We start from the raw sequence: 17,922 nt of genomic DNA on the forward strand, positions 1-17,922 counted from the left end.
AGACCTAGGACTACTCCCAGACCTAGCTCTTGGACTGACCCTTGGGATTATGTCCCTTTTCTCTATCCTCTAATGATCTTCAGTAAAAGAGAAGATGAAAAGTTATCCCAACTTGTTGTTCTGACGATGGTGACTGTTAGAAAGTGGAAGTCGAAGGAAACGCGAAGTTCGATCAGGGATAGAGTCCAGGAATTTCGAGTGAACCGATCGACGAGAGCGCGAGGGAGCAGAAATTATGAAAAATGAGCCTTCACGGAAAGGCGGCGGCAATAACAGGGTACAAGGCTTGAACAAGTTCCTCGCTTGTTTTTTAATCCAGCGGACCTTCCGTCGGGACTGCTTCTCAAACGAGGCGTCGACATTTTATGCATTAAATTGCGATGCTTCGCGACGAGGGCTACCGATCGATTTGTAACCTCATCCTTTTGGGATTCCCCCTATCCCTCGGAGCCTGTCGATGCTCTCGTACATTACTCGCGGTTCGCGTCTTTTTATTCCCTTGTTGCACGGCTGCTGCACCTTACCACGCGAACTTCATTAGCATTTTATGGGATGTATCATAGCATGGGTCACGATGTTCGACCGTCTGCTTACAGCATTTCACGACTACGAGGCGGAAAGCGAAAGCTTGTTCCGTGAGCTAAAAGTCCCCCTAGATGCACGGGACTTGGCACTATTCGCTTTTACGTGTGCAGATGGACACAGAGGAGTTTTCAAATGAAGAGAATACTCCTCAACAATTATTGCAAGAGGTACGTATAGGCAGGGTGTCTCTATAATTTTTAGTCGCGCATACAAAAGGACTAAATAAATAAAAAAGGAGAAATACTCTATCTCGCTCGAAACCAAGGGCGAAGTCATCGAGAATGTAACTGCACATAGTACTTACAAACAACACCACGTTGTAAATGTGAAGAACGTATTTGAGGAAGTTGACGGAGCAGCAACCGTCGTCTCTGGTCCTCAGCCTGGTGGAGGTACCGGGTAGCCTCTCAGCACTCTTAGCCATGATCGCTTCGTTAGATTCCTCGTGAGTCTCCGATGTGCTTGTCGTCGTCACCTCGTCACTGACCCTGAAACCACGCCAAATTCCGCTGGATTAGGAATCTTTCCACGGGACGGGCGTTCCCGCGGACGCAGAGAGGGATCACCCTGCCCAATGGAATCTGATCCACTCGCAGCGACGGAATTGCATTTCCCGACGCGAGCTATCTCCCGCGATTCCTCGCGTTTGGAATTCGTCGTTGCAACGTCCCCCTTCGATCGGATCGCGAGCAATCAATCCTCGAGTGTCGTTCGGGAATCCCTGGCGATCGGCCAAGGGACACCACGCACTGATGCACTTCCGGTCAAGTGTGATCATCTGCAGCTAAGAAAAAGCGAATCGATTTCTCTTTTACTTCGTCGAAATATCATTAGGAAGGGTCGACTCGCTTCCCAATTCCTAATATACATTGATAGATTGAATGGATGGTTAAGTTGACTCACAGACCATGTTAAAACTCGTAAAAAGGCAGGAAAAATGTGAGGAGGGTGTTTATAGTCGACGCAGAGGTAAAGTAACAGCGATGCGTGGTCGCTAAATCGAATGAAATCGGGAAGCTATGTTTCATGGAGGCGGAAAGGAGCAGCGCTCGAGGAACCGGAAGTAACTTGGTCGTCATTCAAAGGAGAAACGACACACGTTGGCACGAGCCCATCACCAGCAACGTCTTACCTTGCCAAGGAATGTCGAGCTTCCTTGGGTCGAATACGTCGTCTTGACCCATCGACCGCGCCTTTTTCCCTTCTTTTCCTTATCTTTTCTCCACCCTTCTGTCTACTGCGGTGGCTCCTACCACTAACCCTCGCGTTGCGTGCACAGAAACACAAGAAACACTATCTACAACTGAACCCATTCTCAGCTATCCTTAGGCTTCTCATCAATACATGCAAGTTGCTTCATTAGAGTCCCTTAGAAGCTCATTTTCCACCGCCTCGAGTCTCCCAGATTCACTCGAATCCCAAAATGAATTGGAGAGCAGGCAAGGGTCGCTTCTTAACACCTTCTAATTGTGTTTCCGCAATTAGGGCGATGGAGCAGCCACGAAGGATCGAATAAAGGCGTAATCGAGCGAGACCAAGGCGTTCGTTGTTGCGCGCCGGATTTTGGTCAACCGCGGGCGAATTCTAAAGGATAAATGCCGGGCTAATGAGAACGAAGAAGAGGAAGAAGAAGCGGTGAGCCAGAGCTGGGGGAGGCGGTCGAAAGAAGAGAAAGACGAAGGCGATTGCAACGGTGCGTCGGAGAAACCTGAGCAGAGAAGATGAAAGAAGAGAAACCGCGAAATTAAATGGGTGTGACCCGTCTCTTTCGTGTGGGCGAAGTAGTTTCGACCACGAGGAGGGCATAAAGGAAAGTTCTCGGGCCGGATGCACGAGCAACGTGCATTTTTTCTCCCCACAAACAGTGAGGCTGGAACGTTTAATGCACCGGTAGGCTGGATAACGTTCCGCGGTTATTGGCCGTCAGACGGTCATTGGTTATTATTCCTGCACGCAGGGTGAATTACTTTTCCGTGCAGCGCTCGAATGGAAAACTGTCTGCGAACCCTCTTTTCCGGTCGTTTCGTAACTGGTTTACTGCCGCGCTGTATTCGCTGGGAATTCTAATAAGGTATTAATCACTTGAACCTTAACCCTTACAGGTTTTAGAGCAGTGAGCAAATTTTTTTTTTATTGATTATGTACGTTTATTGATTTATTGATTACTATAAAATAAGAAGCTGAATAAGTTTCGTGTAAAATTCGATGAGGCTGGGTTTCGAGTTTAATACTTTTCCAGTATACCTACTCCACGTCGTAAAAGAGTTAAGTAGAGATGTATTTTATTTTAATTGTATTAATTTCTCCTGAAAGTACTTGTTAGTTCTGTCCGTAGCTGCGTAAATGAATAGTCATTGCACGACGATTCATTCATGTTAAGCTGTCACAGAAATTTGTTGTGTCGTTAGTGAATACTGCTCGGTAGCGTAGCCCCGAGTCGCTATGCAATCTTGTTTCTGAAAGCACTCTGCTCCTTCGACAAGCGCTCCTTTCGAGACTAAACAGTTTACGAAATGATTGAAGAACTTCGAGTTTTACTACTAACGAGAAACGAGAGAGGGAGCTAAGGAAACTTGTTCAAGTAGAACCAAGAACCACCGTATCCTCCAATTGTTTATGCAACTTACTTTCGAAATTTTATTACGAAATTAAAGTGATTAGTAGTTTCGAACCGCGACCACTTGTTTCTTTCGCAGTTTGAGCCATGAAATTGCACCAGTTAGTGCTATCAAACTATATCGTCGAGAGATGGGGTCAACGTTCCCTCAACGAGTTCCTTATCCACGTCCAGCTCATAGAAAACCAGCGATTAGCAAGCTGAATATCCCGTGATGCTCTTCGCGCGATTACATTGCAGAACGTTCAGCAAGAAGGAAGAATTTAGCAGCGAAGTTCGCTAAAAGTGTCGTCCATTACAAGCGTGTCCTGGCTGGAGGACTTGGGTATGGATCAAGGAACAATGCTGTAAACAACGCAGTTCTCTTGAAACGAAAAACTCGAATAGATCAAGAGTGGGAAAACAGGGCGAAGAGAAAGTCACGAGTGAAGGAAACTTATTGCTTCCACTTGACATCAAGCTGCTGGGAGGGTGCTTTGTCTTCGCGAATAGCTTCAGGAGAAATATGTAAATGCAGCATTAAACCCGTTATTTGGGTCGTTCCTATTTTTCTTGAAGTTTAATAAATTCACCGCTGGCGAGTTCAGACGATTAAAGGCAAGGACTGAACTCTCGTAGCACAAATATCTTCGAGCCATTAACCGAACAAATCTGTCGTCCTAGACTGTCGGAACGTGAACGATTCAATAAAGTAGCTTTCAGGTACGAGACAACGATTTCGACAGACCCATCAAAATAGCTTTCTAAACTGGTTAGAAGCGTGCGTACCCCCACGATAATGGACGTGAAAATAATCAACGGCGGCGACAGGAAAAAATTTCAACCGCCACGCGCCACTCGCCCAATAAGGTTCTTCGAGTCGACCCACGTGCTACGGACTTAGGCACATCAGACGCCCACGCACGCGAAGCTACAGCCTACGCTCGCGATGACGCATCGATATGCATCTCGAAACTGTTTTTACAGACGGGATAGAAGAAATAAACCGAGACGTATTGATGGGCCAGTTCATCTTGCTGACGGGGATCGTACGCATCCATGGTTTCTCCTTCTCTTTGCTCGATTTACGATCCCATTCGAAGAAGCTTTTTACTTCAATGTAACTTTTCATAGCAACGTCTGTCTTCGAGAGTCATTCATGAAGCAAAGGGCACCAGATTTCGTGGGAGAGATTCACGAAACTTTACAGAAAACAAAATCTGCCGGAGTTCCTGCTCCATTTTCAGTTTTTTTCCCACACGATGTTATAATTCTTGAAGGCTCAGGTTAATCGGCAACCTGACACGCGCACGTAAGCCCCCTATCGAAAACCATGTCTCATAATATATCAGCGACGACATCGAGGCTGTCGTTCGATCCCTTCCCATCAATTTGCCGTAGTGCCATGTTCCCAGCATAGACATATCCTCATTTATCCCAATGTCCTACACGTCGACAGCCAATTTGCTAATCGAGCCAATCATCCAATCGCATTAACCTTGCCAGCCACTCAGAGTCCCCGGTCGCCTTTTTATTGAACGGTTCCTGCGACAGGTTTCACATTTTCCGAACGACACCGTTCAAGGTGTAAAAACCTTGCCTCTTCCCCTGGGCATCGGAGAAACCACCGTCGCGAATTCGCTGATGGATTTTGTTTAAACGAGTAACAGTCGCCGAGGCTCCGATATAATAGCGAATGACTCGCTTTAATGGCAACACGTATACGTCAGAGATCATAAGGTGTAGAGTCACGTATCCATGGGAGCGTAAAGCGGCCGTTTCTCGTACGCTCGATTTAAAGTGGAACCGTAATCTGAACCATTCTTTCCTCCTCCTTTATTCCGCGAACTCCGCCCCGTTAAATTTCGTCGATAAAGGTGAAATAGCGGGGGCGAGCGGCGAGCAGATTGGCTGGTTTTACGCGATCGGTCGTTAAATCGGTAATCAAAAATTCTTTGCAGGGAAAAAGAAATCGGAGGAGAGGTGCGCGACGAAACGAGAAAATTCGGTCTTTCAAGACAAAAGATTTTACTCCTGTTGTAAAATTAATATTTAATCATTCAAATGTCCTCTTATTTTTAGGACCAACATTTATTAGCTTATTTTTAATATAATATCACCTTTCCTATCTAAAACAGAACTCTTCTGACATTGAAAAAACGACACAGAATATCAATAATAGCACGCGATATCACTTCTATTACTATAGAACAGCAAATGCTAAAGCCAGATTAGATAACAACACACTGAACAAATATAAAGGTACATACATCAAATCTATTTCCTTCATATCGAACCCACGCTCACCGAAGCTCTATTGCGACTGCTTGGATCCGTTCCTCCCGTGGTATCGGTTCGCGACCGTTTCTTAAGTCCCCGGCACATTAATTATGCTTCTCTCATTTAAATTACATGCGTGACTATCGACGCTGGCTCGTATCATTCATATCAGCGGAGCAGTTAGCGTAGACGAAACAAAAATCGAGATCAACGCGGTATCGATTTCATCGCCGCTTTGGATTTACAAGCGACGCGCGGCGACTCGAGCACAGGTTGCAGCGTGCACCAGCTGGAGTGCAGCGTGGCGGAGGGAAAACTGCAAGGCGCGGGGACAAGCCGACGAACGAGTACGTCGGCCCACGCCATCCGCCTCTGCGTGCAATTGCACCGCGCTGCACCGTGGAAAATTGGATAATACGATGCAGGAATAAGCGCGATCCATCAGCCGCTATCGCGGACTCCAACTCGGGGGAGTTTCCGATTTTCACCGTAAATTCATGCACACAGCCCCCGAGGAACTTTTGCAAACATCTCTTTTTCTTCCGCTCCTCAATCCACAGTAAATCCTCTTCCATATGGAAGAAAACAAAACGCGTCCACTTCGTTCTACGAGGCAGGATATTCATGACCGTCCCATGTGAGTAATAACGAAACAAAGTGCAGCAACTCGAGTGACCGTAGTTTTAGGAAGCTTCTAAAATGCAAAGTGCATCCTTTATGAAAGCTCCCTTTTTACCCGTGTCCCGGGGCATAGGACACAGAAGGATTAACAGTGTTTTTTCAGCAGCGTGAAGCCTGCTTTTTAACGATTACACGGCGCTCCTTTCCACCGAGGAATCGCGAGAAAGCGGCGCCAGGAACACTTGTTTAACGTCGCTTCCTGCGGCGTTCGCGCAAGGGGGACGTAATTAACGTTTATAAGCCATCGTGCCCCGGAATGAAGAGCACCGGACCGAATGTACCCGCCACGTCCGTAGGTGTACGGAAGTTACGACCGCGTTATTTATCGCGTTATTGCGCTGAATATCGTCCACCACATGGAAATAACACGCAGGGAGAGCGTTTAGGCGATCGTAAAGGACACTCGTTTCGTCTTTACGTCGCTTTCGCCTCGAAATACGAGGGTCGGGGTTGTTACGCGCACACTGTCCGCTCGTGAAATTCCTACGAATCTCTCCGCAAGGAAAGACAACTCTAACTTCCTAGCTGAGAACAACTGATTTTATATACGTCACCAATTTCGACCATGATTTCGGCAATTTGTACGAGATTTTTAGGGATTTCTACTGCGCAAGATATCAAAAATATTCTTTACCTTTTATACAATACTCCTGACGATACGATACTGCTGACGTAATAGCGCTGATAAGTTGAAAAGCTCGTAACAAAAAGGACCCTTGTCAATTTGTTGGTTCCATTCCGGTTTAATTGGTTATCTAATATTCTTTTTACTTAAATATTACTATAAATCTCTTTTCTGGCCATCAGAGTGTGATTTTATTTAAAAAGTCGTCAAATTTGATGAGGGCTGTTTTTGTTGCAAGCTCTTCAGTTGATTAACGTTTACCCTTCTCTGAGGAAACTACTGTTTCGCTCTCCATCGAGCAAAAAGTACCCAATTGTTCTACAAATCGCGCCTTGTACACGTGCGATCCCGTTTTTCAATTTCACATCCATTTTCAGTAGCGAGAATGAATATCGTCGAGAGTGAATTACCCCTGAATCGCACGCTTCGCTCCAATTCGAATCTGGATACTCCACGGTCGACAGTCCATCAAGGAATTGAATTCATTTCGTGGCGATAATCTCCTGCAGACGAAGGAGAATGAATTCCAGTCGATTCGATCAGAAAAGCGAATTTTCTGGGGTACTTGATCGCAGACTTTCAGATTATCTAAAATATTCATGATGTCTGAATTTCGTTCTTCCCTGTTGCTACTGTGTATGCTCATTCAGGATACACGTACGCGTGGGCGGGGAAGAAAAGTGTCGATGATGTAGGAGAGACCGCTCCTGGTTATCAGCCGCCGGAAATATTTTGATTGCACGAGAACCAGCTTAGGTGAGAGTCTAGCGACCTCTCCTTCTACCTTCTGCATATGTAATTTCATCGGATAGATTAAGACCTCATTTGCTCTAATTAAGAACGATGGATGATGGCAGCTCGCGTTGATAAATAATTCTTCATCCGCATCGAACGATGAACGATAGGTCAAATGTTTCTTTTCTCATTAAGTCTAGGAACAGAATACCCACTTTTTAACGAAAGCATAATAGGAAGGTAATTAGGTATCTTATTACAAAGATGTCGTGCTTCTAGAAAATAGGACGTAGCTATATTTCATCAGTGCTCCTATAAAAAACATGATCTCCTCATTTCAACTGGAAATCAACTGAATTAGTGATATGAAGTGCAGGAGAAGTCCAAAAGCCACAGCTTCAGGCATTTGGTTCATCACATACTCGAATCTGGGAGCCAGAGTATGCCCTATTAAGTCCACTTTGACTCTGTAGTCCAGATATAATTTTGAGATTCCTCGAAAATGGTTAATTTAGGACATGTAATGTTCTCCAATTCATCAGTTCAGCTAATTTGTCCCTGTCCTGTGAAGTATCGTTCAGCAATATTAATCTAATACGAAACGAGGTCCCGAGTTTTAGAAATGAATGGTTGCTTAGATCGTTGACCAATAACCCTGGTATTTGATCGTGAACCGAAATCAAGAGGATAGAGGAAGAGATGGGATCCCATGGACAAACAGCAAACAACATCTACCGCAGAGGAGATTCAGAGTTTGCTAATATCGCGAGCTCTGGGGCAAGTTTAAACCGCAGGAGTTCGCCGCAGGACGTGGCGAGTACTAATTTAATTAAAACGTCCTGGGCGCTACTAATACTCGTTAAATAACTGCCACTACGTAATTACGCACGGAAGGACAACAGTCGTTTGCTTTAGTGCAGAAACTTGTAAGCCGCCGGTCGCGTTTTAATCTTCCAGCGCCGTCGCAACATTCCCTCGCGACGACCGGTTCAGTTAGAAAAACGTCAGAGTCCCTGCAAGTTCCATGGCCCGACGTCAGCCTTCTGCTCGATTAATTTTAATAATTAATTTAGTGAACCGATTATCCAGATCGGTTTAAGTACTCTCTAAGGCGGTAGGATTAAGAAATCACTTTTCTGAGAGCACGTGGAATATGGTAACATCTCGTAACCCTATACATACATATATAGTGGATATCTCTTGAACTTGTAGAAATGTCCTCAGATCCTGAAGTCTCTAATCCTACCCTAGCCTCCACTTCCTCTTAATTCTTAATCCACGTACACTTCTATACAATGTTCGTCACCTAGGATATCCAGCGCTTATTCAACAATCTCTACCTTGGAAACACCGTGTGGAGCGCGAAAAAATACCAAACGTCGAGCTCGCTGGAAAAGGATAAGACTGATGTCGCAAATATCTCTACCGTGACAGGGTTAAAAGTTGAAGCAACTTCGAAGCGCGTGTGGGACAGTTTCGTCGGTGAATCGGGGGCCAACGATACGAGCAACGAGAGCAATCTCTGCTTCAGGGACAGAGCCCTACCTTTTCCCCTAATTCGCTCGGGGAGAAGCTAAAAGGGGCGAAAGTTGAGGGAGGAGATTATGGCGAACGGACACGAAACGTTACGTCGTTGGACGTGCAGATGCTGTTCGACAACCTGCTCCCATAACGACTTTCAAGCAACACGGAGCGAGACCATGTTCAGGAATTGTACTCGCGACTAGGAACGCGAAAGTGTATTTAGCTCGTACCTGCTTATTTGCATCGAAAGGTGGCTGCTGGACGATGCTGGACGAGTCGCTAAATTATCCAGAAACAGGGTCCACCATATTTGCATAAATGAATATGACGGAGAATTTTGGGAAAAATTGAGGTTCCAACGAAGCTGATGCCTCTATTTGTTCTGCCCGCTAGCGTTTTCACGCATAAAACGTCGATATACGAACGGTTAGGCAAACTGACAGCATTTTTTACGATAAATAAATATCGCTGGATTAGTTTTACTCGTGGGACATTGGTCTTTTTGTTGAGCCTTTCGTAATCACACGGTTTGTTTGAATGAACGACAAAAACTCCACTTAGGAAGCGCTCAGATCTTCAAGATCATACGATTGATGGTACAGGCGACTTTTTAACGTCGCGAGGTCAATACACTGATGTCACGTTACGCAAATATTTGAGCTGACCACCCAACACGTCCCGTCTACGCGTTATGTCCATACTGATGCTGCTGAACGTTATCTTCTATGTGCTTTGGACACAATAAAATCAAAAAGTCGATCTTCGTGTGGACTTTTTCAAAAGAGCAGGCTGGTGAATCGGAAATATTTGAAGATAGTATTTGATTAGTCATGAAATCCATGCACGAGCTACGTATTTTCTAATCCTGTGATTTAATCCCAAAGGAAACGAGTTTAAAAATTCCAGACCAATAAAAAAGGTAGATCTTTACCCTTTCAGTTATAAAATTCTACGTCTCATCGTTGAATCATCCCCCTGTAGGTTTCAGAGTTAATATAGTGTAGTCCTCGATTCAGTATAGTCTCCAAGGAAGTTACAATTGCAATTTGGCAAGAAATCGAGCGTGCTGAGGTGCTCGACGATTTCCGTCCCGCGGGGGAAAGAAGGTACGACAGACGAGCAAACAAAACAGCACTACGACGACTCCTCGAAAGCAACTCTTGAGTTCGTCGAATCCATTAAGTCCCGCAGTTTGAATACCTCTGTATACTGCATCCGAATGGAGCCAGATTCGATATACGGAGCCCTCAAATGCATCCTTTCAGAAATCGGGTAAGTTTCCCTCGAAATGCTTACAATTTCTCAATTCCTATTTACCGAGAACGCGGATGCCAGAACTAAGGATCTTATTTAATATATTAGTGCAGCCTTCCTCATCGGAAGGAAAGCTTTCATAATAATTGAAAATGGTATTGACTACGTTTAGTTCCTGATACGAAGAGAAAAATGGGAAGATCCCACCCCTAGAGAATAATTGTATTAATAAGAATGTGCGAACCCTTATGTCTCCCGATTTCTACGAATAGAGAAATGACACGCTCAAAAAGAGGAAGACGAGAGCCTGTTCCAAGGGTAACGAGGGAGGCCCTAATCAACGTCAGTTACCATCCGACAAATTTCATCCGATCACAGAGGCAATTACTTTGCCAGTTCCACTAACGAATTCCATGCACGTTTCTTCGTTTCTTCCGTCGCTGAACGGAGGGATCGAAAGCGAAGGGGTGCAGAAAGGAAGAGGACCCAAGGTGTGCAAGGAGAAACGATCCAATCCGACTAAAGCGGACTTTTCTACTTGAAAAGAATTCGTAGTACCAGCAAAAGACTCGCTTCCGCGATTCTCTTGCCTTTTAGAGAGATATCTCCAAAAAAGTCCAAGCATCACATTTTGCACAGCGTTAGTCATTTTTGCCTGCTTCGAGGGGACGTATCTATCTCATCATCTAAAAAGTTCTAAAAGGTTGCCACCGTCAGACAGGAAGTGACTTTAGCTCCCATATCATGATTTCGTCACTCCGACGACAATAAGGTGACGAGGAAGCGGAATTAAAATCTTTACGACTGCTTCTCCCCGTTGGTAAGAGGATCAGTCTCGTTTCGTCGCGCTTAAAATTCCGTTTCCGGCTTTGCATGCAAAGTTTGACGAGCCTGGCAACCATTCCCTCGAACCTCTATTTCCCCGCTGGCCGCGCGAAAACGGAACTCGACAAAACGAATTATCTCGAAACTTGTTGGATTAAGGACGTAAAAGAGGGAATTAAACGGGAGAAACTTGGTAGCAGCATTTCGACCTAACGATCGCGTTTGTCGCTGAACCCTGCTCCACTCTCAGCCTGTATTTCTCCAAAATCACAGCAGCGATATTGTAGATGGATCCTTCTTAGTCTAAGTGGAGAGGAATCTTTCATTATCCAGGTGCCAATGACTGGCGTTATCTCGTTATAACTGGAGTTAAGGTAACGAAGTACTTTGGTATTGTTTCCCAGCGAGGTGCAATCGCAGAAAACCATTTTCTAAGGAAATCACAGAGAAAGAGGAACAAAGCGTGTCTTCACACTTATTGATACTTCGTAGAAACGAGGCAGGTCTTAACGAGGGAAACTTCAATTGCGAATTAATGCCCACATAATTAGCTGCCTCCGGAGCTGGAAACTTGTTAACTATCGGCTCCTCTTGTGGAAGATCCCAATAGGGAGCAGAGGATTACACGCGACGCGAACCGAAAGAATGAAAATCCGATTGCTGGTGTAGTCGAGGATTACGCTCCAGTCTTTCCTCTACTTAGCTTCTCACGATTGCTACAAAACCTGCAAAAATTCTCTCCCGCCTCAGTTATTCTTCTGTTCCTTAATCGAACAGTTTCGTAAGTGAGACTAGACTGCACAATTTTATTAATTATTTTGATAATTATTAGCCCACCCAGTAGGCGCCACCTGTACAGTCTAAGTCCTACCAGTGTTAACTTCTGTGGGAAATCCATTGGTTACAAAAGAAACAGAAATGAAATGTCACTCTGCCACTCGTCACGAAACGAAGCGCATTCTTCTCTGATGGTTCTAATCAAAACAGCGTCCACGCTTTTGCCTCGTCATTCCCGTGGACTCACCCCTGTCGACTATTACAGGATAAAAAATAAATAACCCGTCCTTCCTCCTATTCAAATGGCGATATTTCCATTCGTCTCTGGCGCGGTACAATGGACCACAATAAAACGCGCAGCGACAAGAGTACCTATGTATGTACATATCTACATATATTCATTGAAGAGGCGTGCCACGCATGCAGCGCGCCGCCAGAGAAACAGAAGAGCGATCTCGCGTTGACTTTCGACGCGCAACAACGGGGCGAACCACCCCTCCGAGGGCCATTACTCACGCGGCCGTGTCCCAGCTGTCAGGTACAATTTGTTCGACTCGCAGAAGCGAGAAGAAACGACAAACCTCGCGTTTGCCCGCTGACAGATGAGCTGAGAGAATCGCCGACGGAAAAAAACTAAATGGTCCATCTCGACAGAGAGACGCGAACGTCTTCAAGGCCCTTTCTTGCGAAAGTCGAATACCCCTGCGTCATCCCTGTAATAATACTATATTTCAAGTGACGTCGCGTTAGAATCGAATACTTTCCTTTACGTCGAGATAAAAAGCCATAAAGGGAACGCGAAGAGAACATTTTCCATGGATTACGAGGCAGACGTTTAGGACGTTAATCGATCCGGAAGAAGGTAATATCTGCGTCTACTGAGAGGACAGCTTCCCTTGATCGAAAACGAGGATGTTATGCTTTAACGCTGCTGCGCGTGGCAACCCTAGTAGATGACAGCGCAGGGTCTATGTGAAGAAAGGAACTCGAGCACACATCTTATTGAGCTTTCAATTTCTATGACTTCTGCAGAGGCGACGCGAACGTACGAGACTTCAAAGGAAGCAGGCCTTTGGACGATAGCGTAATTCGCCACAAGCGTAATGATTAGTTACTGAAGAGGTTTAAACATCGTCTTTGCAGCAACTACAGCGCCCTTTTCAATTGTGTTTCGTGAAGTGATGATCGTGAGTAAGAGAGGCCCGCCGATTTCAAAAGAAATACGTCGTGGCTTGACCCACTCGAGAATGGACGGATAAAGGATTCGCTCTTTCAACGCGGCAGAATAAACGCTAAGAAAATAATCCCCCCGGTTCTAAACGAAATGCCTTCCTGCTTTAGAGCCCTTACGCCTCGGCATTCACCAGTACGCCGCGGAAGAGGATCATCGGTGCACGTGGATATTCATTCAATTCGGAATGCTTCTCCCCTCCCTCCTCCTTCTCCTCCTTTTCGTCTCAATACTACTCCTCCTCTTTCAAATGGAGTTGTCTCTATGTGCTTCCAAAGACAGAATAGCCCGAATTTAGCTGGCCTTCCTTTTTTATGCTGCTATCACAATTTCAAGTCAGCTTGAGGAAAGATATTCGCTTTATTTGGAGGTAGACGTAAACGATTTCACTTATTCTGGAATTATACCATCTTCTATTGAAACGTTGTCGCTTTTGATGCTGAGTCGATCTGTCTCTCATGAATACCAGAAATCTTTTGCCCGAGAAACCGTATAGAAATTTGTATGTCTTTTTAGAAAGGAGTTCAAACGTCCTTTTAACTGTATGTTTAGCAATGCTATACTGATAGCAATACCTCATCATTGGCCACTGTATCTGTAGCATTCACTGGAAATCCGATTAACTGGACGTCATTACGTTCCACTGTGTCACTGGTCCACACACCTGTGTTTTGAAAGCAGTCGAATAACCTGTTCGCCGTGTACGATCTATTGTCTCAAAGCCGATCGACGATGAGCTAAAGTGTCAACAGCGCTTTGATGCGCGGGCCAATCTCGGTTTAAGCTAACACTGTTAACAAACGAACCCGAGTCAAAGCACGCCAAGATAAACCTAGTCAGCTCGCGTTGCTTCCGGACTTTTTACCATAGATCAAATTTTACAGAGAAATGCATATCCCAGTCACAACTTTAATTAACTCACGTCTGCGTAACAATAGCTGCTATTAAACCAAGCTTACCATTTTAGGTTCACGCGTAGCGTTCCACGAACAAAAGCTATCCATCACTGCGCGTGTCGACAGCTTTGGAATCACGATCAGAAGTTCATCCGCGGCGAGCGAACGTGTTCTCGGTTCTTCCGTTTCCGGCCGCCCTATAAACGAGCCAAGACTAACGGGCCGAAGCTCCGTGAGATTTAATCGCGCCTCGAAGGAGTCCATGCTGGGGAAATCTATCTCCGTGAATGGGGGAGGCGATGAAAGGGCATTTAAAGTTTACGAACGAGCGAAACGACTTCACAACGTGAACGAAAGCGTCGCCTCGCGAGGACAAAAGCTCCAAACTCCCTCTCTCCATTCCTGTCAGAATTCCTCCGGCACGAGATACGGCGGAGCGAAAAAAAGAAGTTGGAACAGGAGAAGAAGGATCAGAAGGTGTTGGCGTTCCAGGGACCTCGATACCCTGGGGGATTCTTCTCTTCTTTCCCCACGACCTGTACCTTCCTTCTTTTCCTCGTTCCGCGATACAGTTGACAGCCAATAAGGAAGCTCGACGCCTACTCGAGAGTATCCCCAGCTGCGCGAAAGATAGAGAGCAAGCAAGTCAGCCAGCTCCGATTGCCAAGCGAGAACAGGTGCCGCTTAATTACGCCGTGAATTCCTCTCGACGTTTCGGAGATACAGGCAGAGAAATTCTCTCGCAAACAGAAGCTTAGCCGCGTCGATGAACCGACGATTCCATTCGTTCACCTCCAATTAAGAAGCTCCCGCTAGCTGTCCAAGCGATAGCCGCTTTGTCAGCCATTCACCTATCACGGGCAAAACCTTGAGAAAGCTCGCCTCTGGGGTCTCATCTCGCTCACTGGAACTTTTTAATTCCTCTCCGTGATTCCTTTCGTCGTTTCATCTCGTTCCTCGAATCAGGAAGAGATCGTCCGATGAGCCTTCTATTCAGTCGCGCGCATTGATCCCAGGTGTAAAAGAATATCCCCCAATTTCCTTTCGACGCTCTTGATGTCCTCCCTCAGGTGCTCCTCGGATAATTTATCGCGTCCTTTTGTAGATACCGATCCGAATTCCGCCGTTTCCAATATTCCCTCGCCAGGGACCAATCTAGAAGCTTCGATGCGAGCTGGAAAGCGGTTACTGGAATTCGTGCTAGGTTCGCGACGCCACCCTCCTCTCCTGTCCCTCTTTGACACGATTCAAGCCCCCAAAGGCTTACACGCGAATGGAGCATTGTACGCGCGCAACGACGCTTCACCTCGACGTGCATATATGTGGCTGTGCCAGTTATTGAATTCGCGCTTCAAAGCTGGCTTATTATCGACTGTCGCGCGATAATACACTATTCGAGTTTGTGGCTGTGGTAAAGAGTACCTTTCGAGGTGTTTGCTACGCGCTCGCAAAGCGAAAAGCGTTGCTTGCGAAAGAATGCATCGAAATCGAGAGGGCGACGGAGTTGAAGTGGGACGATAGTGTTTAGGGGAAACAGAAAGCGCGAGGGGAAAATTGTACTGAATCGAGTTCATTTGAATAGAAATGGGACTGGACTTGCAGCGTCTGAAAATTTTAGTCTGTGAAACCTTACTCCTATTTCCCTAACAGGATTGTGTCTGTTAAGTTTTAATTGAAAAATACTGAAAATGCAGAGAAGCTGCTCTGTGTCAATGAGAATATTAGTCATCAAATAATTAGTCTTTGAAATATGAGAATCTGAAGTTCTTAAACGTATCGATTCTTTTTAACGCAGATTGAGTAAATTCGTCCTCGTGCAAAGTGATCCGCGTGTGATCGTGAAACGTTTCAACCAACGCGAGTCGTGTTGCATCCCTATGAGAAGTAGAATATGGAATTTCCACAGAGGAATTTCACAGTGAAATGCATGATCAGCGTGAATGCCAGATATCACCGAAAGAACGTAAAGGTAGGAAAACGAAAAAGCGAATATTGAAGTTCAAATTACCAGATACGCACAGTTTCGCGCGGTCGCGAATAAATGGAATTTTAGAAGAGGGTAGGAAAAAAATCGTTGGCACAAAATTGGTAAAACTCCCGTTTCATTCGCCGGTTTCAAGCCAATTTCATTTTTCGCATGATGGACGTAGAAGAGAATCTATCAACGATTAATTAGAGGTAAAAAACATTTTTCTTTCATTTGCAATATTCTCCAGTCTGACTTACAATTAGAAAGAAAAGTATATTCTGTCAAAACTAAAAAATGTTTCAACTTTTCAAAGCGATGTTAAATGGAAAAAACTTTTTTATTACTCCATAGATGAACTCAGAAGATACACAAATAAGCGAAAGATCTCCCGTCTGATTTTTCCCTGTAATTACTACTTTAGAATTAAGCAGTTCCTCTGCCTGATTTGTGACTGACTCTTATACTAGTTTAACTTCAAAGTCTCCCATGCAAACTGCTTCATTAGTTTTTCTACTTGGTGCATATGAGTTCGCTGAATGAATTTTTTAATGCACCTACACGAAATGGTTCTCGAGCTCTAATTACGTACGTACCCTGATGCAGTTTTGGATATCCGTTAACGAAAAGGAAGAGGCAAGGATTTTTCATTTAACGTTCATATCGTGACGCTTTGGGACTCGAGAACGGGAGAATACAGTCAATAAAAGCGCAATATACCGGCTTTCGTTGTCCAAAGTTTTCCATCGGATTCCTATATTCCATTACGGAACCAGCCTCTCTGCCGCGTTCGAAAAACTCAACTCTCTCTCGGCATTCCAAGTCTATTCGAATATTCAAGCACCAAATGGCCGGCCGTCGAAACAGAAACATTATTTTTCGCAACAGTTTCCAGCTAGAGGGGCGTCGAAAATGAAAAACAAGATTCAACGATCGCGACAAAACTTCTCCCGTAGGAACGGTACACCATAAGCGTTTCCCGATTTTCATGGTCTGGGACAAACGTGATATAATTGTGGATTATAAAGAATAAACTTGTGGTACTAAAACGAAACCAGTTCAACAATATTGCTTAAACATCAATTATGAAATTATGAATATACTGGAACATCAATTATGAACTGAAATTGCTAAACTTGAAATTCTTGCTGTTTAGATTTCCTTCAAATTTCCGGCTAGTCATTTTCATACTATTAGCATCCCGAATTGAAGAGTTTATTAATCGAATGCAATTAAAACCCTCAATGACACTCGACTTAAACTCGTGAAAGTAATTAAGGATGCAATAATCGTGACGCTGGCTTGGGAAGAAAAATTAATTGGACCATTTTTCATGTTCCACGCGGAATGAAGGACGCGCGCCGTGTACGAAGTAGGAAGTATACATATAGCGGGCGCAAGAGGTTTGTTACTACTGGCAGGAGTATCGGGCAATCAAGTTAATGAGGAAGGAGAAACGAGTCGATGAGAAGGGCGAAAAAGACACGGGAAGAGGAGGGCCTTTCACCTAATGGTTTGAGAAACGTGCTCGTTGGCCCGTGCCACGCGCCATTTATGGTAAACCCCTTCGAGCATCGCGGAACGATTTTCATTGACTCCGTGAATCGCGTTTCCTCCTTTTGTCACACTCGAAATGTACATTTGTACTCACCCTGCGTCATCGGTGTACAGCTTGAGTCCGATCTTCGACACGCATGTCCACTTTAGAATTTTTGAAAATACTTCTTATTCCCTGTTCGTCTGTCCTGCAACATGAAAAGACATACCTGATCAGAGGAAATTCGATAAATTCGATCGCTAGAGGAAAGAATGTTTCTGTGTTTGAAATTTTTCTTTCATCCACTTTATCAAAGTCGCCGACTGCGAGGTAAGAGCACGAGCGAACACGATTCACTTCGTGGCAGTCCTCTTTTTCCAATCCCCCAGGCACGTGTTTCTACCATTTCC

General features: G+C 45.0%; 1 protein-coding gene across 3 annotated transcripts in view; it reads right to left on the reverse strand.

The window, feature by feature from the left end:
• Window positions 1-17,719, reverse strand: part of LOC143180274 (CD151 antigen) — a 38,357-nt gene extending 20,638 nt beyond the window's left edge. For 2 of the 3 annotated variants that reach the window (XM_076379885.1, XM_076379887.1), the window contains exons 1-2: window positions 5,452-5,757; window positions 890-1,073 (exon numbers count right to left, since the gene is read on the reverse strand). In XM_076379885.1, coding sequence (XP_076236000.1) covers window positions 890-1,073; window positions 5,452-5,471 — 204 coding nt within the window. In that variant the 5' untranslated portion in view covers window positions 5,472-5,757. Of the gene's footprint in view, window positions 1-889; window positions 1,074-5,451; window positions 5,758-17,626 lie in introns of those variants that run through there. The other variant, XM_076379888.1, reaches the window with a different exon arrangement.
• Window positions 17,720-17,922: the final 203 nt, after the last annotated feature.

This window comes from Calliopsis andreniformis, chromosome 6 (assembly GCF_051401765.1).
Source record: "Calliopsis andreniformis isolate RMS-2024a chromosome 6, iyCalAndr_principal, whole genome shotgun sequence".
In the NCBI taxonomy this organism is placed as follows: Eukaryota; Metazoa; Arthropoda; class Insecta; order Hymenoptera; family Andrenidae; genus Calliopsis; species Calliopsis andreniformis.